The sequence below is a fragment of the Triticum aestivum genome, chromosome 5A (assembly GCF_018294505.1).
Source record: "Triticum aestivum cultivar Chinese Spring chromosome 5A, IWGSC CS RefSeq v2.1, whole genome shotgun sequence".
In the NCBI taxonomy this organism is placed as follows: domain Eukaryota; kingdom Viridiplantae; phylum Streptophyta; class Magnoliopsida; order Poales; family Poaceae; genus Triticum; species Triticum aestivum.
The window spans coordinates 16,428,853-16,455,986 of NC_057806.1; the positions used below are offsets into that span (position 1 = coordinate 16,428,853).

Genomic DNA, 27,134 nt, shown 5'->3' on the forward strand with positions numbered 1-27,134 from the left:
CTAGCTTCTATGCCATGTCTAGTTTCTGGGTGTATGCTTATTTTGTCATGCAATGCCTCGTAGTGAGTGCATCGAGCTCGTAAACATGTCTACTTGTTATCTGTTTATGCCATGCTTCAGTTTTTCACTAAGTCTGAATCTGTTTATGTTTTTGCTATGTTCACATGCTTGCAGTGGTACTTTCTGATCCCTTTTCCCTCATGGTCACTAAGGGACTTTTGTTATATGCTTTGAGTAGATTCATGCCATGCTCTAGTTTGACACGATAGCTTGCTGTAACATGTTGTTTGATAGCTCTAAATATTGCAACCTGATGTTATTTCTGCCATGTCCTGTGAAATTCTGCCAAGTCTGGGAACCTGTTATTATTTGCAATCTTGCCATGTCCTTTTGAGCATGTTCCAGTAGTTTCTGGAGATAGCCCAGTGTTCATGTTTTGTTATGCTTTATCTGTACATCATGTCCATGCCTTTTGTTTTCATGTTGAGTGGCTGTAGCATGTAGTTTTGATACTTGCTAGATGCCTATTTGCTGTTTTGGACAGATTGTTGTTATGTCTTGTTGGGAGTGTATGTGTTGCACCGTTGCTCCATTTTGAGCATGCTCTATATAAAACTTGCTTAGTTTTGCATGTATATTCATATTACCTTGTTGGATCCATGTTTTGAGGTGTGTGCTTGATGTTTGAATGCATTTTGCATCAATGCCATGCTCAACTTGATTTGCTCATATCTTCTAGGCCGTAGCTCCGAATCTAATGAACTTTATATGTAACTTGACTAGAATTTCGTGTAGATCATGTTGGTGCATCTTAACTTGCTGTTTAACAAACTTGAACATAAGGTTATTCAGATCTGGACCAATTTCGAAATTTGCATATGGGGACTTAGCGGAATTGTTCGATGTTGTTTCCGGCCTCATTTAAACTTGCCTTGATGTGTTGCTCTTGTATGCATCATCTCTTGCCATGAGTAGCTTCTTGTAGCCTTGCCATGCATCATACTTGGTTGAGCATCATGCCTTGTTCATGTGTGGTGTGTTTACCATGTTGTGTGCTTCTTCTCGATAGTTCCCGTTTCGTTGCGATCGTGAGGATTCGTTCGTCTACGCTTGGTTCATCTTCGTGGCTTCATCTTCTTCATGGACTCGTTTTTCCTCCTAGCGGGATTTCAGGCAAGATGACCGTCACCTTGGATCTCATTACTATCATTGCTATGCTAGTTGCTTCGTTCTATTGCTTTGCCGCGTTACCTACCACTTGCTTATCAAGCCTCCCAAATTGCCATGAACCTCTAACCTTGTCACCCTTCCTAGCAAACCGTTGTTTGGCTATGTTACCGCTTTTGCTCAGCCCCTCTTATAGCGTTGCTAGTTGCAGGTGAAGATGAAGATTGCTCCATGTTGGATTATGTTTATGTTGGGATATCACAATATCTCTTATATTATTAATGCATCTATATACTTGGTAAAGGGTGGAAGGCTCGGCCTTATGCCTGGTGTTTTGTTCCACTCTTGCCGCCCTAGTTTCCATCATATCGGTATTATGTTCCCAGATTTTGCGTCCCTAACGCGGTTAGGTGATTTATGGGACCCCCTTGACAGTTCGCTTTAAATAAGACTCCTCCAGCAAGGCCCAACATTGGTTTTACCATTTGCCTCACCTATCCCCTTTTATTTCCCTTGGGTTTCCGGAGCCCAAGGGTCATCTTTATTTTAGCCCCCCTGGGCCAGTGCTCCTTCGAGTGCTGGTCCAAATTAGAGTCCTTTGCAGCGCCACCTCGGGGAAACTTGAGGCCTGGTTTTAGTTGTACGGAGTGCTCATCCGGTGTGCCCTGAGAACGAGATATGTGCAGCTCCTATCGGGATTTGACGGCACAGTCGGGTGGTCTTGCTGGTCTTGTTTTATTACTGTCAAAATGTCTTGTAGCCGGGATTCCGAGACTGATCGGGTCTTCCCGGGGAGAAGGAATATCCTTCGTTGATCGCGAGAGCTTATCATGGGCTAAGTTGGGACACCCCTGCAGGGTTTTGAACTTTTGAAAGCCGTGCCCGCGGTTATGTGGCAGATGGGAATTTGTTGATATCCGGTTGTAGTAAACTTGAAGTAAACTCTTCTAAAATAGTGCGTAACCGTGATGGTCTCTTTTCGGGGTTGTTCGAGAGGAGAACACGGTTCTTGGGTTATGTTTGACGTAAGTAGGAGTTCAGGATCACTTATTGATCATTACTAGTTGACGACCGCTTGCTTTGCTTCTCTTCTCGCTCTTATTTGTGTAAGTTAGCCACCATACATGCTTAGTCGCTGCTGCAACCTCACCACTTTACCCCTTCCTTACCCCTTTAAGCTTTGCTAGTCTTGATACCCATAGTAATGGGATTGCTGAGTTCTCGTGGCTCACAGATTACTACACCACCAGTTGCAGGTTCAGGTTATGCGATGATCATGAGGCGAGAGCGATGTTTATTTGTGTTGGAGTTCTTCTGCTGCTTCTTCTTCGATTGAGGGATAGGTTCCTGGTCGGCAGCCTGGGCTAGCAGGGTGGATATTGTTTGAGTTTCTGTTTATGTTTCATCCGTAGTCGGATGTTGATCTTGTATATGATGTGTTGTTGTATTCATGTGACATTGTATGTCTTGGTTGTATCCCCACTATTATGTAATGTTGATGTAATGATATCCACCTTGCAAAAGCGTCTTCAAGATGCGCTTCTATCCTTGGTGGGACCTTTGAGTTCCTTTACGATAGGGTCGCACCTTTGGCATGACACCCGACTAGAGGAGTAAAATTGGATTTTTACTCCTCTAACCAGTTACACGGGATCGGTTAGAAATGACCTAACTTGTAGATGCCTAGAGAAGAGGGCAACTTAACTTGTAAAGAACCATTAGGTCCGAGATGAAGCGATTTTCTACGTACATGAAACATGATGTATGGTTTACATAGCTGATTTGTTTATGTGGTTTATTTTTATTTTTTATATGATGTTTGTTGTACTTAGGCTTTTGCACAAAGAAACTTAGGTTGTGCTTGCTTCTACAAAGTAAGCCCATCTAACAAATAATTATTTTTCTTTCTCATATGAATATCTGAAAATTTTCTGAAAAGCCTTCTTAATCATGTCACCATCAGTAACATGTGATGAAGGAAAAGATAACCAGCTTCTTCACGAAGGCTTTCTCCTTTGCACACTCTGGCTTTACAGTCTTGTTGTGTATAAAAGCAGGAAATGCTCGGAGTACAATGCATCCCTGGTTGTCTGCATTCGATTCACACATCCATATGAAGCAAGAGAATATATTATGTGTCAAAATTTTACTGGTTGTCCATTGCCACAAATGAATGCTGACACTACAGGAGAAACTTTCTACGTATGGGTGGTCTAACAAGAGGGCAATTTGTAACGTACACATAACATGTTGTACACAAATTTATTTCTGGTTCCTATAGTTAATTTGTTTATGAGTGTCTTTTTTTGTGAGCTTGGTTGTACTCATGCTGTCCGTTGATTTCTTAGAGGTTAAGTGATAGATAGATGTGCAGGGCAAAAAAAGGGTCCAAAGTAGCGTAACCAAATTAAACTGGCCACGCTGGGCGTCCTGCATGCCCTCTATATATATATAGCCCGTGGCGCTGGCCGTGTACTCAGTACTCACCATAGTGCTTCATCCTCGCATAGGTAGCTTGATAAAATGGCGGCGATACCGTTTGTCTTGGTCCTGTTCGTCGTGTCCTACTCCTACACCGCCGGTGCCGGCGCGGCCGTGTTCACCATCACCAATTGGTGCCCGGACATGGTGTATCCGGCCTCGTCCAAGGACGTACTGGGTCTGGGCTTCGGTCTCCCAAGTGGCGATACGATGCATACCGGCGCAAGCGCGGGCAGCAGCGGCAAGATCTGGGGCCGCACCGGCTGCACTTTGGACGCCCACGGCAATGGGACATGCGAGACCGGCGACTGCGCGGGCCAGCAGGTTTGCAACGTCCCCGGGAAGCCGCCGGCGACCGTGGCTGAGTTCACGCTCGGGGACACGGTGGACTACTACGACCTCTCGCTTGCAGACGGCTTCAACATCCCCATTTCTTTCGGGTGCGACGACGCCCCCGGCGCACTCGTGTGCATGGATCCCGGCTGCAGCGACGCGAAGCACCGTCCGGACGACAGCAAAGTCCACACCTGCCCGGCCAACAGCAGCTACCATGTCGTCTTCTGCCCCGCAGCTTCAATGCTTTGATCCAGCGATCTGAGGCCGTCGTATGTACGCATGCACCTGACCTGATGGATTGGTGCATAGATATGTATCTCAGGCCAACAGTATACCTAGTATGTAATTGGTCCGCTGTACGCCTGTACCTACGCCTACCCTTTGTGTGTCTGTGTGTGAGAATGTGATTGATGTGAGGATGAAATGCATGTAATCAATCTTACAAATATATATAGAACAAATATATGCATGTGATCAGTTTTATGTTGATGCTACTAATTTGTGTTGTTGTGGTCATTGGACAGAGCAAGGAGATTTGGGCAATCACGGTTAATGGACAAAACGTACACTTGATGTCTGTCAGCACTGATCTTGACGACGGCGTCGAGCGGCAAGCTCGCCGAGTCGCGTTCGTGCATGAGCAGCGGCCGGGCCGTTGTGTGTCTACATGCATGTTTGTTTTGCTGGGTCAAGCGGCTGTTGTGGAGATGCAGCACAAGCATATGACGTGTGCGTGCATGTAGTTGGTGGAGAGCAAAAGAAGGATCAATCCGTTTGCGTGACTTGGCCGGCGTGTGCGTGTATGTAGTGGGTTAGCTAGTGCGTGCGTCTGTGCTGTTAGAGGGTGTTGGGTGTGTGTGCACCGGGGTATAAGAACCCCTCTTGTATTGTTTGTAGTTGCGCCGGTTTGTTGCCGAGCCATGGTGACGGTATGAGCCAAGCCGGGGGTATGTGCCTAGTAAAGTAAAGCCGATCGTGCGGCCGAGGCGCCGTTCGTGCGGCGGGGCGTTTGTGCGCCGAAAAAATCCAGTGTGGTCCTTCTTCCACCTTCCTCCGAGCGAGTGAGAGGAGATGAGTGGTGAGCTGGTCCGGAGTTTGTCCCAAAAAATCCTCGTAATTATAACCGACGAACATCCACTTTTTTTTAAACGAAGACATAAAAAACGTCCAGCTTTAAATTAATTAAACCCACCAACAGAAAGCATCCAACAATTAAAATAAAGAACACAAAAGGAAGTCTACTGCTGAAGCCCAACAGAGATACATGCAACCAGCCTTTAGCCTGAATAAGATGGAACTAGACGACCAAAATGAAGTAGATCCCCATCAACTTAGAGGCGAGCAGCAATCTGGATCAAGCGAATCCGTTCCATGGCCTCCTTCATCCGCTCAGCGTCCCGCCGTTTCCCCAACGGCATCCAAGTCTAGAGGAACAAGTGGCATTTAAAAATAATGTCAGCAGGGCGAACGTTCACTGAGACGTCTCCATCCGTGACGCAATGCATGTTGCCGGATACTGATCATCCATTTAGTCAGCATGAAGTGTAAACATCTAGCGCGCGGATTTCACACTATATCAGTGTCGATATTTCCCTAAAGGCCGACGGTAGTTGCTGGATGAACCTGAAGTTAGATAGATGCACATGAGTCGCTATCGGAGTCGTGGTCACCGCAGAAAGGACGGCTACACGTCTATCAATTACAGATCCACGTAAAGTTATGAAGATCTAATGGTTATTGCTTCTTCATGGGATAGTTATGCAAAATTAATGGACAAATCTTTCTTTTCCTTTTTGAGGATTTTTAGCATCTTTCTGATTTATCGAGTTCACCCCTCATGCAGTTATAATGTTCAATAGATTCCCTTATTTCTAATTAACCCGTCATTTATTTTTGATTTATAATAGATGGTTGTGTGCATAATGACGATGCAGTGGTCTAGGCTATCTGCTTTTCGAATGAAAATGTAACGATGGCTTTGGGCAGTACAAGGGTCTCAACGGGACTGCATATAAGGGCACCTCCAACGGAGACCCGTGAAGGGGCAGTATGCAGATATGGATGTGGGAGCCGACCATCCAACGTTGCCCGCATACATTTTGATACCTTCTTAAAGTAACTGGGCAAAATTCGTGCAAACACAAGCGGATTTCGTATAAACTGGGCGACATTCATTATATTTTAGACATTTTTTGAATTAAAAACTATACTAGACTAAGGTAAAACTAGCTTACGACCAGTGCCGGTGGATAGCCATGCGCACGACACGGATGCCCTTAACTAGTCTATGGCTGGCCGCGGCGAATCTCCATTGTCTTCCCCATGTCAGGCAGCCTGCTTGCCGTACTGCCGTGATCCCCGGAGGTATATGCTTCAGTTGAAAGGGCGGCTCGCTTCCCTATATATGTCTGGAAACACTGCTCATCGAAGTGGAACCCCGCGATGTGCTTCAGCCGGAGTGGAAGGGGACGTTGATGGCCTACGGCCAGGCAAGACACCGGTTGTGTACGCCGGTACCGCCTCGGTGGTGGCCTTCATGGGGCCCAAGCGGTGGTGGTCTCCCGTGTTCTACTTCTCCTCGATGATGGTGGCGATTGTGGACGTGCTGGCCACCGTTTCGTCCATCTCCGTGAAGCCATCTTGTTTCTCAATAGGCAGGTCGCGGTTACGCATACTTTGACGGAGGATGGCGCGGTCCTGAGCACGGTACAGCACGGCGTCATCCAGGGCAGCCATGATGCCCGTACCGCCGTGCTCCCCGTGTGCCAGCCTGGAGCAAGTCTACACTCCTCGGCGAGCTGGCTTGGACCGGCGAGTTGCTGAATGACGCGCCGTCTTGGAGCTTCTGCATCCACGCGCTGGCGTGCAGCGGCCTTGATCGTCGAGGGTGGAGGAGCAAAGCGTTGTGTAGCTCATATCCGGTGGGCTCGATGGGCCACACAGCCGGCTTGTATGCCAGAGAACTCCTCTTTCTGCTCGCGAATGCAATGGAGACTGTGGAGAAAATAATACAAGGAGAAGATGGGAGCAGAGTGTGGTGCGATTTTTGCCAGGCGTATCACACCATTTAAATAGCTAGCAGACGGCCGAAGCCAACCGGCGTTGTGTTTAATAACAGGCGGCTCGCGAAACAGATGTTTGGCCAGAGTAGATTTCTCGGCGATGTGTGGTTGTTGGAATGCGGCGAGGAGGCGTGTTCAGCCGGACATACCAGACAGTCAAAACATAATAATCATGTGCTATCAAACAGAAAAAACCCTCCAAGCGAGCAGATATTTTCGAGAGCTGGAGCAATAAACAAAATGAGAGAAATATTTTTCTCAAGTTAAATCATTGTTTGAAATGAGTGAAATATCTTTTTGAAATGGGTGAAACAAGTTTTTTCAAATGAGTAAAATAATTGTTTTGAAATGAGTGAAATCAACATTTTGAAATGATTGATATTTTTTTTGAAAATTACTGAAATATGTTATTTGGAGTGAGTGATTTTTTAAATAAGTTATCTTTTAATTCACTGATATTAGTATTTTAAATTGTGTGAAATATGTGAAATGGATGAAATTAGTAGTTTTAGATGAGTGAAATTATAATTTTTTAGATGAGTGAAATCTGTTAGTTGAAATGAGTGATGTTAGTTTTTAAAATTCATTGAGTTTTTCAATTGATTGAAATCAGTGTTTTGAAATGAGTGAAATATGATTTTTGAAATAAGTGAAATCATTTTTTTAGATGAGTGAAATATTTTTTTCAATAAAGCGAAATCAGTTTTTTTATTCTTGATGATTTGCTGGAAATTCTGTAACAAAGCCTACTTTTTTTTTGAGAATCTAATAAAATCTCATCTAGATGCTCTCTAGGAAGAAATTAAGGAAAACTCCACCATGTCGGTGTGTCGCCGTCCTTGATTTACTCCACCGTCCTCTCAGGCTGGTCGTAATGGTAGTATCATAGCTAGTATCTTGCATGCCAACTAGGCAATTTTGATGAGGTGTCATAGCATTGAATGAAGAAAGAGAGGGTGTAGTATCATATCATGATACTGTATCATATTAAATGCTATGCTACTTTCTGTCATGCATGGCAATAAATAGAGTACTACATGATACTAATATATGATACTATGCATTAGGGAGGTAGTATCGTACACTAATATCATATACATGATACTAGTATATGATAATCCCCGTTACAACCAGCATCGGGTCACCCGGCATTTTCGGGCATGAAGATAAGCGTCTTCTTTCTTTGGCCCTTCTATGTATCTGATGGGTGCATGCGTATTCAATCTGTGCAGTTAGATGACACCACTACACTATACACGGTAGGAGTTATCTTGAACGAAACACAAGGGAAAAAAGTCGGACCCGACAATGGTCGTCCAGGTAGGTAGCCATCTTTGAATTGAATGAGTGTTCTCCAAAGTAGCTAGCTCGGTGAGATGATCGACATCTTCATCACGAACCCTATGTAAACACCAAGCTCCATGAGCTCAGTCCCAGCACACACACACCCACAGTTCCACCTAATATAATGGCCGGAAGCGCGAGCGCCACTCCGGTCCTCCTCGTCGTCGTGGTCGCGGCCCTCGCCGCGGGGGCCAGCGCGACATCGACGCTGACGCCGCTCAGCATCACCAACCGGTGCTCCTTCACGGTGTGGCCGGCGGTGGCCTCCGCAGGCCTCGGTACCGAGCTCCATCCGGGAGCCAACTGGACCGTGGACGCGTCGGCGATCCACTACACCGCGGACATATGGGGGCGCACGGGCTGCTCCTTCGACGCGGCAGGCAGGGGGCGGTGCCAGACGGCGGACTGCGGCAGCGGGCTGCGGTGCCGGAGCACCGACCCTGCGGCGCCGGCGACCAAGGCCCAGGTCGCCATCTCCGAGGGCTTCTACCACTACGGCATCACATTGGACAAGGGGTTCAACCTGCCCATGGATCTCACGTGCAGCTCCGGCGACGCGCTCCGGTGCCGGGAGGACGGGTGCCACGACGCGTTCCCGTACGTGAAGTACAACGACCACTCATGCACCGCCGCCGGCAGCCGGCTCTAGATCGTCTTCTGCCCATGATGAGCTAGCTAGCGGCAGAACGTAAACATATAACCTACACATATACTACGTGTAGTAGTACATACTCAGACGTGTCATGTATTCTCAGCGGTACGTACGTACACGTATGAACGCACGTGCGAGTTTCCAATAAAATTGCCATGTGTGATGTATTGTTCTTTTTTATCGAATGCCTTTGATATATTGTTCTTTTTTATCGAATGCCTTTGATATATTGTTCTTTTTTATCGAATGCCTTTGATATATTGTTTACGGGAATTTACACCCAAAAGAACGTGAATTTGAACAAGATAGCCTACAAATATGTATGTTTTTCCACACACAAAAAATATATGTATGTTCTAACATTGGGCCTCAGCTTGAATTTTTTTTTTCGAGGGGTGGGACTCAGGTTGATGGTCAGGGTCTCAAATGGCATGGCCACGATTTTTAGAGAGGTTGAGCCAGGATATGTGATTGGGGCATGATACCAGCTTTTTTTCCAACCGGGCTCACAACCCCTTTCCATTAATTTTGCAATCAACAGAAATACATCAGTCTGGTTTCAAGTTCTGTATCGAGCATCCACTTGCTAAAGATAACTAGACTGAAAGATAGAACTAACCGCAAGCAAAATGAGACTGAAAGAGGAGACCAGGTTGGTGCATCATCAGGAAACCCATCGTCGGACAATCCTGGAACGGACCATCCGCCGTGGCGCGAAAACCTGATGACAGTTACAAGCAACTGCCCAACCAAAATACCCAACGTTCCCAGGATGAAACTGCCAGTAAGCCTCTACAACTAGGCGAACCACAACCAGGAAGCACAATTGCCAGCGGGCATCAAACCCCAGTGGACAACAGAACGCAAAAGGAAAGATCCAAGCGCCGATTTCATCTAACCAATCTGGATCCCATCTCTGTCTCCCAAGAGAAGTCTGCCACGAGGGAAGGACCTGTCCGCCAGCGCAGCAACCGCGTGAGCTAACCTCTTCACTCCAGCTTGGAACTTCACCTTCTCATCCTCCTTAAGCAGACCTCACTAGTAGAAAAAGGGTCAAACGTGAAGCACATTAGTGCCGGTTTGTATTTGAGCCAGTACTAATGGTACCATTAGTGCCGGTTCGAATGGATTTGCATTAATGCCGGTTCGTGTTGAACCTTTAGTACCGGTTCGTGGCATGAACCGGTACTAAAGGGGTGGTGGCAGGCTGGCGTCAGGCCGGGGCCCCACGATCACCTTTAGTACCGGTTCGTGGCACAAACCGGTACTAAAGGTCTAACCTTTAGTACCGGTTCGTGCCATGAACCGGTACTAAAGGGGTCTGACCTATAGTACCGGTTGGAGACACAAACCGGCACTATAGGGCAATTTTCAAACTTGAAAAAATCATAACTAAATCATCGTAATTCAGAAAAATACATATAATATATCAAAATATGCAGACTTTTAAGGAAGAAATTAGGAAGGCTATACAGGGAAAATGCGTGAAGGTTCTCGCAGAGTGTGTTCCTTTAATCTCACCAACCAGTTAGCTTAGGATGTGCGAATCAATCTGTGGTTGGACGGTTAGAGGGACAGTAGTATCCACAGCCCATCAGGGTTTAAGTCCTGGTGCTCACATTATTCCTGGATTTATTTTAGGATTTCTGGCGTTGTGCTTTCAGCGGGAGGAGACGTTCCTGTCGACAACGAGGCGCCTACGGTGACTTTGTAAATGTCAAGATGATATACTGGCTAGGTCTCTCGTAGGTGCTCATAGGGGTAGGAATGTGCATGTGTGCATTCATAGGGGTGAGCGTATGTGCGTATGTTTGAGCACTTGCGTCTATACTATGCTAAAAACAGATAGCTCGGCATGTGTGTTATGCTATATGTATATAACCTAGTTTCCGTTGTAAAGGGCCCGTGCGTTGCAATGTGAAAACCCGCGAAAGTTGACCTTGGTACCATTTGGCAGGATCTCACAGACCTGCGAGGGCCCCACTTGCCACCCTTCCTTCCCACCGACACGGAGCCTGCAAGTATACTCTTCATCCACGTGTTGTGTGGCTCAGACATGGACGAAAATACACTGTAATCATGCATGCTTGTCGTCCTGAATGAAGATACATAAATTTACAGAATATTTTTAATACAGGTTGAATTTTTTTGAAGTATACGTTGTCAATTTTTTGAATGCATGACGAACATATTTCGAAAACACGTTTGCAGTTTTTTAATACATGTGAAACATTTTTGGAAAACATGTTTACAATTTTATAATATACAGGAGGTGCTCTTCGGTCTAGCTGAAGCCGAAGAGGTGCTCTTCGGTCTAACTTAGGCCGAAGACAGGTCTTCGGTGTACTGTAGGCTGAAGAGCTCCGAAGTCGGGCCGAAAAGAACTCTTCGGTCTATGCTTGGCCGAAGAGTGCACTTCGGTTTAAGCCAAGCCGAAGTGTCCTCTGAGGCCCACCTCTTCGCGTGAACTGCAGACCGAAGTTGCATGGCACCACACTTCGGTTTACACTTGGCTGAAGAGGACCTCTTCGGTTTATACTAGGCTGAAGAGTGACCTTTTCCCGCCAAGCCTTTTCCGCCATCCATAATGTATCTTTCCCTCCATTTGTTCACGCCATTTTCTTTCCCTCTACTGTTTCCTTCCATCCTCTTTCCCGCCCAATTTTCCTGCCAACCCCTTACCCTCATTCTATAAAACCAGACCCCTTGCCTGTTGTTTTCTGCATCTTTCCTTACCAATATTTTCAGTCATGTCCGACGACAATTCCGGCGGTTTTACTCCACTAATGTCTCATTTGCCCTTGTGCAATGCCTCAAGAATGCATAGGCCTAGTATGGGGGGTGTGTGAAGGAAATATACCCTAGAGGCAATAATAAAGAAATTATTTATTTCCTTATTTCATGATAAATGTTTATTATTCATGCTAGAATTGTATTAACCGGAAACATAATACATGGGTGAATACATAGACAAACAAAGTGTCACTAGTATGCCTCTACTTGACTAGCTCGTTGGTCAAAGATGGTTATGTTTCCTAACCATAGACACGAGTTGTCATTTAATTAACGGGATCACATCATTAGGAGAATGATGTGATTGACTTGACCCATTCCGTTAGCTTAGCACACGATCGTTTAGTATGTTGCTATTGCTTTCTTCATGACTTATACATGTTCCTATGACTATGAGATTATGCAACTCCCATTTACTAGAGGAACACTTTGTGTGCTACCAAACGTCACAACGTAACTGGGTGATTATAAAGGTGCTCTACAAGTGTCTCCAAAGGTACTTGTTGGGTTGGCGTATTTCGAGATTAGGATTTGTCACTTCGATTGTCGGAGAGGTATCTCTGGGTCCTCTTGGTAATGCACATCACTTAAGCCTTGCAAGCAATGCAACTAATGAGTTAGTTGCGGGATGATGTATTACGAAACGAGTAAAGAGACTTGCGAGTAACGAGATTGAACTAGGTATTGAGATACCGACGATCGAATCTCGGGCAAGTAACATACCGATGACAAAGGGAACAACGTATGTTGTTATGCAGTCTGACCGATAAAGATCTTCGTAGAATATGTAGGAGCCAATATGAGCATCCAGGTTCCGCTATTGGTTATTGACTGGAGACATGTCTCGGTCATGTCTACATTGTTCTCGAACCCGTAGGGTCCGCACGCTTAAGGTTTCGATGACAGTTATATTATGAGTTTATAAGTTTTGATGTACCGAAGGAGGTCGGAGTCCCGGATGAGATCGAGGACATAACGAGGAGTCTCGAAATGGTCGAGACATAAAGATCGATATATTGTACGACCATATTCGGACATCGGAAAGGTTCCAAGTGATTCGGGTATTTTTCGGACTACCGGAGAGTTACGGGAATTCGCCGGGGAGTATATGGGCCTTATTGGGCCACACGGGAATAGAGGAGAGAGGCCAAAAGGAAGGAGGCCCCCCCCCTCTGGTCCGAATTGGACAAGGGGTGCAACAACAACATACAACTATCTAGATAAAGCATTTAAATGCAACAACAAATGCGATCAAAATTGCAACTAAGGTAATTATTGATCCAATAGCATAATGATACCAAGCCTATTTATTAGCGGCATATTTTCTAAACTTTCTAATCTTCAAGCAAATTGCATCCATCTTGATCTTTGGATCATCGACGACAACAACAACATACAAATCCAATTTCATCTTCTCTTCTCAATTCTTTTTAATTTTTCTTTCAAATACTCATTTTCTTTTTCAACTAAATTTAACTTCTCGACGAGAGGGTCGGTGGCAATTTCTGGTTCACATACCTCCTAGATAAAAATATATATGTCAGCTTGATGGGCATAATTGTCATAAACACGAAATGCAACAAATAGTTATAAAAGATATTATACCACATCCGAATCATAAATCGGACAAGGGCCGTCGGCGAAGGATATCAAAACCATGGCACTATGTATAACAAACAATCATACAAGTAAGAAAATTATACAAGCAACTATCTAAATCATAGAAATAAGATTTCTTTGCACAAAAAGGATAAGAACAAGAGCCTCACCAAGGAGGTGTCGGCGACGGGACGGCGCGGGCGATCGATGGCGGTGAGGACGGGAAGGCAGTAGTTAAACCACACCTACACATATGGAAACTAAGAAGTTAATTTGAGCTCAAATTACATATAAATCAAATAAACTCCCACATAATTACTCCCAAACCAAAACCCACAAATGACTATACTTATACAACATGAAACAAGCTAAACTAGCAATGAGAGAGGAAAGGACAAAGTTACTAACCTTTTAAACACTTGGATAGATGGGGTGCCTCAAATCTTAACAAATCTTGGAAGTTAGATGACACCACTACACTACACACGATAGGAGTTATCTTGAACGAAACACAAGGGAAGAAAGTCGGACCCGACAAAGGTCGTCCAGGTAGGTAGCCATCTTTGAATTGAATGAGTGTTCTCCAAAGTAGCTAGCTCGGTGAGATGATCGATATCTTCATCACGAACCCTATATAAACGCCAAGCTCCATGAGCTCAGTCCCAGCACACACACACCCATAGTTCCACCTAATATAATGGCCGGAAGCGCGAGCGCCACTCCGGTCCTCCTCGTCGTCGTGGTCGCGGCCCTCGCCGCGGGGGCCAGCGCGACATCGACGCTGACGCCGCTCAGCATCACCAACCGGTGCTCCTTCACGGTGTGGCCGGCGGTGGCCTCCGCAGGCCTAGGCACCGAGCTCCATCCGGGAGCCAACTGGACCGTGGACGCGTAGGCGATCCACTACACTGCAGACATATGGGGGCGCACGGGCTGCTCCTTCGACGCGGCAGGCAGGGGGCGGTGCCAGACGGCGGACTGCGGCAGCGGGCTGCGGTGCCGGAGCACCGACCCTGCGGCGCCGGCGACCAAGGCCCAGGTCGCCATCTCCGAGGGCTTCTACCACTACGGCATCACGTTGGACAAGGGGTTCAACCTGCCCATGGATCTCACGTGCAGCTCCGGCGACGCGCTCCGGTGCCGGGAGGACGGGTGCCACGACGCGTTCCCGTACGTGAAGTACAACGACCACTCATGCACCGCCGCCGGCAGCCGGCTCCAGATCGTCTTCTGCCCATGATGAGCTAGCTAGCGGCAGAACGTAAACATATAACCTACACATATACTACGTGTAGTAGTACATACTTAGACGTGTCATGTATTCTCAGCGGTACGTACGTACACGTATGAACGCACGTGCCAGTTTCCAAGAAAATTGCCATGTGTGATGTGCCTTTGATATATTGTTCTTTTTTATCGAATGCCTTTGATATATTGTTCTTTTTTATCGAATGCCTTTGATATATTCTTTACGGGAATTTACACACAAAAGAACGTGAATTTAAACAAGATAGCCTACAAATATGTATGTTTTTCCACACACAAAAAATATATGGATGTTCTAACATTGGGACTCAGCTTGATTTTTTTTTTCGAGGGGTGGGACTCAGGTTGATGGTCAGGGTCTCAAATGGCATGGCCATGATTTTTAGAGAGGTTGAGCCAGGATATGTGATTGGGGCATGATACCAGCTTTTTTTTCCAACCGGGCTCACAAACCCTTTCCATTAATTTTGCAATCAACGGAAATACATCAGTCTGATTTCAAGTTCTGTATCGAGCATCCACTTGCTAAAGATAACTAGACTGAAAGATAGAACTAACCGCAAGCAAAATGAGACTGAAAGAGGAGAGCAGGTTGGTGCATCATCAGGAAACCCATCGCCGGACAATCCTGGAACGGACCATCCGCCGTGGCGCGAAAACCTGATGACACTTACAAGCAACTGCCCAACGAAAATACCCAAGGTTCCCAGGATGAAACTGCCAGTAAGCCTCTACGACTAGGCGAACCACAACCAGGAAGCACAATTGCCAGCTGGCATCAAAACCCAGTGGACAACAGAACGCAAAAGGAAAGATCCAAGCGCCGATTTCATCTAACCAATCTGGATCCCATCTCTGTCTCCCAAGAGAAGTCTGCCACGAGGGAAGGACCTGTCCGCCAGCGCAGCAGCCGCGTGAGCTAACCTCTTCACTCCAGCTTGGAACTTCACCTTCTCATCCTCCTTAAGCAGACCTCACTAGTAGAAAAAGGGTCAAACGTGAAGCACATTAGTGCCGGTTTGTATTTGAGCCGGTACTAATGGTACCATTAGTGCCGGTTCGAACGGATTTGCATTAATGCCGGTTCGTGTTGAACCTTTAGTACCGGTTCGTGGCACGAACCGGTACTAAAGGGGTGGTGGCAGGCTGGCGTCAGGCCGGGGCCCCACGATCACCTTTAGTACCGGTTCGTGGTACGAACCGGTACTAAAGGTCTAACCTTTAGTACCGGTTCATGCCATGAACCGGCACTAAAGGGGTCTGACCTATAGTACCGGTTGGAGACACAAACCGGCATTATAGGGCAATTTTCAAACTTGAAAAAATCATAACTAAATCATCGTAATTCAGAAAAATACATATAATATATCAAAATATGCAGACTTTTAAGGAAGAAATTAGGAAGGCTATACAGGGAAAATGCGTGAAGGTTCTCGCAGAGTGTGTTCCTTTAATCTCACCAACCAGTTAGCTTAGGATGTGCGAATCAACATGTGGTTGGACGGTTAGAGGGACAGTAGTATCCACAGCCCATCAGGGTTTAAGTCCTGGTGCTCACATTATTTCTGGATTTATTTTAGGATTTCTGGCGTTGTGCTTTCAGCAGGAGGAGACGTTCCTGTCGACAACGAGGCGCCTACGGTGACTTTGTAAATGTCAAGATGATATACTGGCTAGGTCTCTCGTAGGTGCTCATAGGGGTAGGAATGTGCATGTGTGCATTCATAGGGGTGAGCGTATGTGCGTATGTTTGAGCACTTGCGTCTATACTATGCTAAAAAACAGATAGCTCGGAATGTGTGTTATGCTATATGTATATAACCTAGTTTCCGCTATAAAGGGCCCGTGCTTTGCAATGTGAAAACCCGCGAAAGTTGACCTCGGTACCAATTGGCAGGATCTCACAGACCTGCGAGGGCCCCACTTGCCACCCTTCCTTCCCACCGACACGGAGCCTCCAAGTATACTCTTCATCCACATGTTGTGTGGCTCAGACATGGAAGAAAATACACTGTAATCGTGCATGCTTGTTGTCCTGAATGAAGATACATAAATTTACAGAATATTTTTAATACAGGTTGAATTTTTTTGAAGTACACATTGTCAATTTTTTTAATGCATGACGAACATATTTCGAAAACACGTTTGCAGTTTTTTAATACATGTGAAACATTTTTGGAAAACATGTTTACAATTTTATAATATACAGGAGGTGCTCTCCGGTCTAGCTGAAGCTGAAGAGGTGCAATTCGGTCTAACTTAGGACGAAGACAGGTCTTCGGTGTACTGTAGACTGAAGAGCTCCGAAGTCGGGCCGAAAAGAACTCTTCGGTCTACGCTTGGCCGAAGAGTGCACTTCGGTTTAAGCCAAGCCGAAGTGTCCTCTGACGCCCACCTCTTCGCGTGAACTGAAGACCGAAGTTGCATGGAACCACACTTCGGTTTACACTTGGCTGAAGAGGACCTCTTGGGTTTATACTAGGCTGAAGAGTGACCTTTTCCCGCCAGGCCTTTTCCGCCATCTGTAATGTATCTTTCCCTCCATTTGTTCACGCCATTTTCTTTCCCTCCACTGTTTCCTTCCATCCTCTTTCCCGCCCAATTTTCCTGCCAACCCCTTACCCTCATTCTTTAAAACCAGACCCCTTGCATGTTGTTTTCTGCATCTTTCCTTAGCAATATTTTCAGTCATGTCCGACGAAAATTCCGGTGGTTTTACTCCACTAATGTCTCATTTGCCCTTGTGCAATGCATCAAGAATTCATAGGCATAGTATGGGGTGTGTGTGAATCAAATATACCCTAGAGGCAATAATAAAGTTATTATTTATTTCCTTATTTCATGATAAATGTTTATTATTCATGCTAGAATTGTATTAACCGGAAACATAATACATGTGTGAATACATAGACAAACAAAGTGTCACTAGTATGCCTCTACTTGACTAGCTCGTTGGTCAAAGATGGTTATGTTTCCTAACCATCGACACGAGTTGTCATTTGATTAACGGGATCACATCATTGGGAGAATGATGTGATTGACTTGACCAATTCCGTTAGCTTAGCACACGATCGTTTAGTATGTTGCTATTGCTTTCTTCATGACGTATACATGTTCCTATGACTATGAGATTATGCAACTCCCATTTACCAGAGGAACACTTTGTGTGCTACCAAATGTCACAACGTAACTGGGTGATTATAAAGATGCTCTACAAGTGTCTCCGAAGGTACTTGTTGGGTTGGCGTATTTCGAGATTAGGATTTGTCACTTCGATTGTCGGAGAGGTATCTTTGGGTCCTCTTGGTAATGCACATCACTTAAGCCTTGCAAGCAATGCAACTAATGAGTTAGTTGCGGGATGACGTATTACGAAACGAGTAAAGAGACTTGCCAGTAACGAGATTGAACTAGGTATTGAGATACCGGCGATCGAATCTCGGGCAAGTAACATACCGATGACAAAGGGAACAACGTATGTTGTTATGCAGTCTGACCGATAAAGATCTTCGTAGAATATGTAGGAGCCAATATGAGCATCCAGGTTCCGCTATTGGTTATTGACTGGAGACGTGTCTCGGTCATGTCTACATTGTTCTTGAACCCGTAGGGTCGGCACGCTTAAGGTTTCGATGACAATTATATTATGAGTTTATAAGTTTTGATGTACCGAAGGAGTTCGGAGTCCCGGATGAGATCGAGGACATAACGAGGAGTCTCGAAATGGTCGAGACATAAAGACCGATATATTGGACGACCATATTCGGACATCGGAAAGGTTCCGAGTGATTCGGGTTTTTTTCGGACTACCGGAGAGTTACGGGAATTCGCCGGGGAGTATATGGGCCTTATTGGGCCACACGGGAATAGAGGAGAGAGGCCAAAAGGAAGGAGGCCCCCCCTCTGGTCCTAATTGGACAAGGGGTGCAACAACAACATACAACTATCTAGATAAAGCATTTAAATGCAACAACAAATGCGACCAAAATTGCAACTAAGGTAATTATTGATCCAATAGCATAATGATACCAAGCCTATTTATTAGCGGCATATTTTCTAAACTTTCTAATCTTCAAGCGCATTGCATCCATCTTGATCTTTGGATCATCGACGACAACAGCAACATACAAATCCAATTTCATCTTCTCTTCTCAATTCTTTTTAATTTTTCTTTCAAATACTCATTTTCTTTTTCAACTAAATTTAACTTCTCGACAAGAGGGTCGGTGGCAATTTCTGGTTCACATACCTCCTAGATAAAAGTATATATGTGAGCTTGATGGGCATAATTGTCATAAACACGAAATGCAACAAATAGTTATAAAGATATTATACCACATCCGAATCATAAATCGGACAAGGGCCATCGGCGAAGGATATCAAAACCATGGCACTACGTATAACAAACAATCATACAAGTAAGAAAATTATACAAGCAACTATCTAAATGATAGAAATAAGATTTCTTTGCACAAAAAGGATAAGAACAAAAGCCTCACCAAGGAGGTGTCGGCGACGGGACGGCGTGGGCGATCGATGGCGGTGAGGACGGGAAGGCAGTAGTTAAACCACACCTACACATATGGAAACTAAGAAGTTAATTTGAGCTCAAATTACATATAAATCAAATAAACTCCCACATAATTACTCCCAAACAAAAACCCACAAATGACTATACTTATACAGCATGAAACAAGCTGAACTAGCAATGAGAGAGGAAAGGACAAAGTTACTAACCTTTTAAACACTTGTATAGATGGGGTGCCTCAAATCTTAACAAATCTTGGCAGTTAGATGACACCACTACACTACACACGGTAGGAGTTATCTTGAACGAAACACAAGGGAAAAAAGTCGGACCCGACAAAGGTCGTCCAGGTAGGTAGCCATCTTTGAATTGAATGAGTGTTCTCCAAAGTAGCTAGCTCGGTGAGATGATCAACATCTTCATCACGAACCCTATATAAACGCCAAGCTCCATGAGCTCAGTCCCAGCACACACACACCCACAGTTCCACCTAATATAATGGCCGGAAGCGCGAGCGCCACTCCAGTCCTCCTCGTCGTCGTGGTCGTGGCCCTCGCCGCGGGGGCCAGCACGACATCGACGCTGACGCTGCTCAGCATCACCAACCGGTGCTCCTTCACGGTGTGGCCGGCGGTGGCCTCCACAGGCCTCGGCACCGAGCTCCATCCGGGAGCCAACTGGACCGTGGACGCGTCGGCGATCCACTACACCGCGGACATATGGGGGCGCACGGGCTGCTCCTTCGACGTGGCAGGCAGGGGGCGGTGCCAGACGGCGGACTGCAGCAGCGGGCTGCGGTGCCGGAGCACCGACCCTGCGGCGCCGGCGACCAAGGCCCAGGTCGCCATCTCCGAGGGCTTCTACCACTACGGCATCAGGTTGGACAAGGGGTTCAACCTGCCCATGGATCTCACGTGCAGCTCCGGCGACGCGCTCCGGTGCCGGGAGGACGGGTGCCACGACGCGTTCCCATACGTGAAGTACAACGACCACTCATGCACCACCGCCGGCAGCCGGCTCCAGATCGTCTTCTGCCCATGATGAGCTAGCTAGCTAGCGGCAGAACGTAAACATATAACCTACAATATACTACATGTAGTAGTACATACTCAGACGTGTCATGTATTCTCAGCGGTACGTACGTACACGTATGAACACACGTGCGAGTTTCCAATAAAATTGCCATGTGTGATGTGCCTTTGATATATTGTTCTTTTTTATCGAATGCTTTTGATATATTGTTCTTTTTTATTGAATGCCTTTGATATATTGTTTACGGGAATTTACACACAAAAGAACGTGAATTTGAACAAGATAGCCTACAAATATGTATGTTTTTCCACACACACAAAATATATGTATGTTCTAACATTGGGACTTAGCTTGAATATTTTTTTTCGAGGGGTGGGACTCAGGTTGATGGTCAGGGTCTCAAATGGCATGGCCACGATTTTTAGAGAGGTTGAGCCAGGATATGTTATTGGGGCATGATACCAGCTTTTTTTCCAACCGGGCTCACAACCCCTTTCCATTAATTTTGCAATCAACGGAAATACATCAGTCTGGTTTCAAGTTCTGTATCGAGCATCCACTTGCTAAAGATAACTAGACTGAAAGATAGAACTAACCGCAAGCAAAATGAGACTGAAAGAGGAGAGCAGGTTGGTGCATCATCAGGAAACCCATCGTCGGACAATCCTGGAACGGACCATCCGCCGTGGCGCGAAAACCTGATGACACTTACAAGCAACTGCCCAACCAAAATACCCAAGGTTCCGAGGATGAAACTGCCAGTAAGCCTCTACGACTAGGCGAAGCACAACCAGGAAGCACAATTGCCAGCGGGCATCAAACCCCAGTGGACAACAGAACGCAAAAGGAAAGATCCAAGCGCCAATTTCATCTAACCAATCTGGATCCCATCTCTGTCTCCCAAGAGAAGTCGCCACGAGGGAAGGACCTGTCCGCCAGCGCAGCAGCCGCGTGAGCTAACCTCTTCACTCCAGCTTGGAACTTCACCTTCTCATCCTCCTTAAGCAGACCTCACTAGTAGAAAAAGGGTCAAACGTGAAGCACATTAGTGCCGGTTTGTATTTGAGCCGGTACTAATGGTACCATTAGTGCCGGTTCGAACGGATTTGCATTAATGCCGGTTCGTGTTGAACCTTTAATACCGGTTCGTGGCACGAACCGGTACTAAAGGGGTGGTGGCAGGCTGGCGTCAGGCCGGGGCCCCACGATCACCTTTAGTACCGGTTCGTGGCACGAACCGGTACTAAAGGGGTCTGACCTATAGTACCGGTTGGAGACACAAACCGGCACTATAGGGCAATTTTCAAACTTGAAAAAATCATAACTAAATCATCGTAATTCAGTAAAATACATATAATATATCAAAATATGCAGACTTTTAAGGAAGAAATTAGGAAGGCTATACAGGGAAAATGCGTGAAGGTTCTCGCAGAGTGTGTTCCTTTAATCTCACCAACCAGTTAGCTTAGGATGTGCGAATCAATCTGTGGTTGGACGGTTAGAGGGACAGTAGTATCCACAGCCCATCAGGGTTTAAGTCCTGGTTCTCACATTATTCCTGGATTTATTTTAGGATTTCTGGCGTTGTGCTTTCAGCGGGAGGAGACGTTCCTGTCGACAACGAGGCGCCTACGGTGACTTTGTAAATGTCAAGATGATATACTGGCTAGGTCTCTCGTAGGTGCTCATAGGGGTAGGAATGTGCATGTGTGCATTCATAGGGGTGAGCGTATGTGCGTATGTTTGAGCACTTGCGTCTATACTATGCTAAAAAATAGATAGCTCGGAATGTGTGTTATGCTATATGTATATAACCTAGTTTCCGCTGTAAAGGGCCCGTGCGTTGCAATGTGAAAACCCGCGAAAGTTGACCTCGGTACCAATTGGCAGGATCTCACAGACCTGCGAGGGCCCCACTTGCCACCCTTCCTTCCCACCGACACGGATCCTGCAAGTATACTCTTCATCCACGTGTTGTGTGGCTCAAACATGGACGAAAATACACAGTAATCGTGCATGCTTGTCGTCCTGAATGAAGATACATAAATTTACAGAATATTTTTAATACAGGTTGAATTTTTTTGAAGTACACGTTGTCAATTTTTTGAATGCATGACGAACATATTTCGAAAACACGTTTGCAGTTTTTTAATACATGTGAAACATTTTTGGAAAACATGTTTACAATTTTATAATATACAGGAGGTGCTCTTCGGTCTAGCTGAAGCCGAAGAGGTGCTCTTCGGTCTAACTTAGGCCGAAGACAGGTCTTCGGTGTACTGTAGACTGAAGAGCTCCGAAGCCGGGCTGAAAAGAACTCTTCGGTCTACGCTTGGCCGATGAGTGCACTTCGGTTTAAGCCAAGCCGAAGTGTCCTCTGAGGCCCACCTCTTCCCGTGAACTGCAGACCGAAGTTGCATGGCACCACACTTCGGTTTACACTTGGCTGAAGAGGACCTCTTCGGTTTATACTAGGCTGAAGAGTGACCTTTTCCCGCCAAGCCTTTTCCGCCATCTGTAATGTATCTTTCCCTCCATTCGTTCACGCCATTTTCTTTCCCTCCACTGTTTCCTTCCATCCTCTTTCCCGCCCAATTTTCCTGCCAACCCCTTACCCTCATTCTATAAAACCAGACCCCTTGCCTGTTGTTTTCTGCATCTTTCCTTACCAATATTTTCAGTCATGTCCGACGACAATTCCGGCGGTTTTACTCCACTAATGTCTCATTTTCCCTTGTGCAATGCCTCAAGAATGCATAGGCCTAGTATGGGGTGTGTGTGGAGGAAATATACCCTAGAGGCAATAATAAAGTTATTATTTATTTCCTTATTTCATGATAAATGTTTATTATTCATGCTAGAATTGTATTAACCGGAAACATAATACATGTGTGAATACATAGACAAACAAAGTGTCACTAGTATGCCTCTACTTGACTAGCTCGTTGGTCAAAGATGGTTATGTTTCCTAACCATAGACACGAGTTGTCATTTGATTAACGGGATCACATCATTAGGAGAATGATGTGATTGACTTGACCCATTCCGTTAGCTTAGCACACGATCGTTTAGTATGTTGCTATTGCTTTCTTCATGACTTATACATGTTCCTATGACTATGAGATTATGCAACTCACATTTACCAGAGGAACACTTTGTGTGCTACCAAACGTCACAACGTAACTGGGTGATTATAAAGGTGCTCTGCAAGTGTCTCTGAAGTTACTTGTTGGGTTGGCGTATTTCGAGATTAGGATTTGTCACTTCGATTGTCGGAGAGGTATCTCTGGGTCCTCTTGGTAATGCACATCACTTAAGCCTTGCAAGCAATGCAACTAATGAGTTAGTTGCGGGATGATGTATTACGGAACGAGTAAAGAGACTTGCCAGTAACGAGATTGAACTAGGTATTGAGATACCGACGATCGAATCTCGGGCAAGTAACATATCGATGACAAAGGGAACAACGTATGTTATGCAGTCTGATCGATAAAGATCTTCGTAGAATATGTAGGAGCCAATATGAGCATCCAGGTTCCGCTATTGGTTATTGACTGGAGACATGTCTCGGTCATGTCTACATTGTTCTCGAACCCGTAGGGTCCGCACGCTTAAGTTTTCGATGACAGTTATATTATGAGTTTATAAGTTTTGATGTACCGAAGGAGTTCGGAGTCCCGGATGAGATCGAGGACATGACGAGGAGTCTCGAAATGGTCGAGACATAAAGATCGATATATTGGACGACCATATTCGGACATCGGAAAGGTTCCGAGTGATTCGGGTATTTTTCGGCCTACCGAAGAGTTACGGGAATTCGTCGGGGAGTATATGGGCCTTATTGGGCCATACGGGAATAGAGGAGAGAGGCCAAAAGGAAGGAGGCCCCCCCTCTGGTCCGAATTGGACAAGGGGTGCAACAACAACATACAACTATCTAGATAATGCATTTAAATGCAACAATAAATGTGATCAAAATTGCAACTAAGGTAATAATTGATCCAATAGCATAATGATACCAAGCCTATTTATTAGCGGCATATTTTCTAAACTTTCTAATCTTCAAGCGCATTGCATCCATCTTGATCTTTGGATCATCGACGACAACAGCAACATACAAATCCAATTTCATCTTCTCTTCTCAATTCTTTTTAATTTTTCTTTCAAATACTCATTTTCTTTTTCTACTAAATTTAACTTCTCGACAAGAGGGTCGGTGGCAATTTCTGGTTCACATACCTCCTAGATAAAAATATATATGTCAGCTTGATGGGCATAATTGTCATAAACACGAAATGCAACAAATAGTTATAAAAGATATTATACCACATCCGAATCATAAATCGGACAAGGGCCGTCGGCGAAGGATATCAAAACCATGGCACTACGTATAACAAACAATCATACAAGTAAGAAAATTATACAAGCAACTATCTAAATCATAGAAATAAGATTTCTTTGCACAAAAAGGATAAGAACAAGAGCCTCACCAAGGAGGTGTCGGCGACGGGACGGCGCGGGCGACCGATGGCGGTGAGGACGGGAAGGCAGTAGTTAAACCACACCTACACATATGGAAACTAAGAAGTTAATTTGAGCTCAAATTACATATAAATCAAATAAACTCCCACATAATTACTCCCAAACCAAAACCCACAAATGACTATACTTATACAGCATGAAACAAGCTAAACTAGCAATGAGAGAGGAAAGGACAAAGTTACTAACCTTTTAAACACTTAGATAGATGGGGTGCCTCAAATCTTAACAAATCTTGGCAGTTAGATGACACCACTACACTACACACGGTAGGAGTGATCTTGAACGAAACACAAGGGAAAAAAGTCGGACCCGACAAAGGTCGTCCAGGTAGGTAGCCATCTTTGAATTGAATGAGTGTTCTCCAAAGTAGCTATCTCGGTGAGATGATCGACATCTTCATCACGAACCCTATATAAACGCCAAGCTCCATGAGCTCAGTCCCAGCACACACACACCCATAGTTCCACCTAATATAATGGCCGGAAGCGCGAGCGCCACTCTGGTCCTCCTCGTCGTCGTGGTCGCGGCCCTCGCCGTGGGGGCCAGCGCGACATCGACGCTGACGCCGCTCAGCATCACCAACCGGTGCTCCTTCACGGTATGGCCGGCGGTGGCCTCCGCAGGCCTCGGCACGGAGCTCCATCCGGGAGCCAACTGGACCGTGGACGCGTCGGCGATCCACTACACCGCGGACATATGGGGGCGCACGGGCTGCTCCTTCGACGCGGCAGGCAGGGGACGGTGCCAGACGGTGGACTGCGGCAGCGGGCTACGGTGCCGGAGCAACGACCCTGCGGCGCCGACGACCAAGGCCCAGGTCGCCATCTCCGAGGGCTTCTACCACTACGGCATCATGTTGGACAAGGGGTTCAACCTGCCCATGGATCTCACGTGCAGCTCCGGCGACGCGCTCCGGTGCCGGGAGGACGGGTGCCACGACGCGTTCCCGTACGTGAAGTACAACGACCACTCATGCACCGCCGCCGGCAGCCGGCTCCAAATCATCTTCTGCCCATGATGAGCTAGCTAGCGGCAGAATGTAAACATATAACCTACACATATACTACGTGTAGTAGTACATACTCAGACGTGTCATGTATTCTCAGCGGTACGTACGTACACGTATGAACGCACGTGCGAGTTTCCAATAAAATTGCCATGTGTGATGTGCCTTTGATATATTGTTCTTTTTTATCGAATGCCTTTGATATATTGTTCTTTTTTATTGAATGCCTTTGATATATTGTTTACGGGAATTTACACACAAAAGAACGTGAATTTGAACAAGATAGCCTACAAATATGTATGTTTTTCCACACACAAAAAATATATGTATGTTCTAACATTGGGACTCAGCTTGATTTTTTTTTCGAGGGGTGGGACTCAGGTTGATGGTCAGGGTCTCAACTGGCATGGCCACGATTTTTATAGAGATTGAGCCAGGATATGTGATTGGGGCATGATACCAGCTTTTTTTCCAACCGGGCTCACAACCCCTTTCCATTAATTTTGCAATCAACGGAAATACATCAGTCTGGTTTCAAGTTCTATATCGAGCATCCACTTGCTAAAGATAACTAGACTGAAAGATAGAACTGACCGCAAGCAAAATGAGACTGAAAGAGGAGAGCAGGTTGGTGCATCATCAGGAAACCCATCGTCGGACAATCCTGGAACGGACCATCCGTCGTGGCGCGAAAACCTGATGACACTTACAAGCAACTGCCCAACCAAAATACCCAAGGTTCCCAGGATGAAATTGCCAGTAAGCCTCTACGACTAGGCGAACCACAACCAGGAAGCACAATTACCAGCGGGCATCAAACCCCAGTGGACAACAGAACGCAAAAGGAAAGATCCAAGCGCCGATTTCATCTAACCAATCTGGATCCCATCTCTGTCTCCCAAGAGAAGTCTGCCACGAGGGAAGGACCTGTCCGCCAGCGCAGCAGCCGCGTGAGCTAACCTCTTCACTCCATCTTGGAACTTCACCTTCTCATCCTCCTTAAGCAGACCTCACTAGTAGAAAAAGGGTCAAACGTGAAGCACATTAGTGCCGGTTTGTATTTGAGCCGGTACTAATGGTACCATTAGTGCCGGTTCGAACGGATTTGCATTAATGCCGGTTCGTGTTGAACCTTTAGTACCGGTTCGTGGCACGAACTGGTACTAAAGGGGTGGTGGCAGGCTGGCGTCAGGCCGGGGCCCCACGATCACCTTCAGTACGGGTTCGTGGCACGAACCGGTACTAAAGGTCTAACCTTTAGTACCGGTTCGTGCCATGAACCGGTACTAAAGGGGTCTGACCTATAGTACCGGTTGGAGACACAAA

The 27,134-nt window shown here is 45.9% G+C and overlaps 3 protein-coding genes and 1 pseudogene across 3 annotated transcripts; all 4 read left to right on the forward strand.

Moving 5' to 3' along the window:
• Nucleotides 1–8,452: 8,452 nt before the first annotated feature.
• LOC123106362 (thaumatin-like protein) lies at nucleotides 8,453–9,251 on the forward strand. The gene has a single exon (XM_044528553.1). It carries the CDS (start codon nucleotides 8,515–8,517, stop codon nucleotides 9,037–9,039), a length of 525 nt encoding a protein of 174 aa, XP_044384488.1. The 5' UTR covers nucleotides 8,453–8,514; the 3' UTR covers nucleotides 9,040–9,251.
• Nucleotides 9,252–14,122: 4,871 nt separating this feature from the next.
• On the forward strand, nucleotides 14,123–14,830 carry LOC123106363 (thaumatin-like protein; annotated as a pseudogene).
• Nucleotides 14,831–19,703: 4,873 nt separating this feature from the next.
• LOC123106364 (thaumatin-like protein) lies at nucleotides 19,704–20,466 on the forward strand. The gene has a single exon (XM_044528554.1). The coding sequence runs from the start codon at nucleotides 19,727–19,729 to the stop codon at nucleotides 20,267–20,269; it is 543 nt and encodes a 180-aa protein (XP_044384489.1). The 5' UTR covers nucleotides 19,704–19,726; the 3' UTR covers nucleotides 20,270–20,466.
• Nucleotides 20,467–25,252: 4,786 nt separating this feature from the next.
• On the forward strand, nucleotides 25,253–26,057 carry LOC123106365 (thaumatin-like protein). Its single transcript, XM_044528555.1, has one exon. It carries the CDS (start codon nucleotides 25,278–25,280, stop codon nucleotides 25,818–25,820), a length of 543 nt encoding a protein of 180 aa, XP_044384490.1. The 5' UTR covers nucleotides 25,253–25,277; the 3' UTR covers nucleotides 25,821–26,057.
• Nucleotides 26,058–27,134: the final 1,077 nt, after the last annotated feature.

What these genes read in the sequence shown, in the direction of transcription:
- LOC123106362 (XM_044528553.1), top strand. Translation starts at nt 8,515, where the DNA reads ATGGCCGGAAGCGCGAGCGCCACTCCGGTCCTCCTCGTCGTCGTGGTC.
- LOC123106364 (XM_044528554.1), top strand. Translation starts at nt 19,727, where the DNA reads ATGGCCGGAAGCGCGAGCGCCACTCCAGTCCTCCTCGTCGTCGTGGTC.
- LOC123106365 (XM_044528555.1), top strand. Translation starts at nt 25,278, where the DNA reads ATGGCCGGAAGCGCGAGCGCCACTCTGGTCCTCCTCGTCGTCGTGGTC.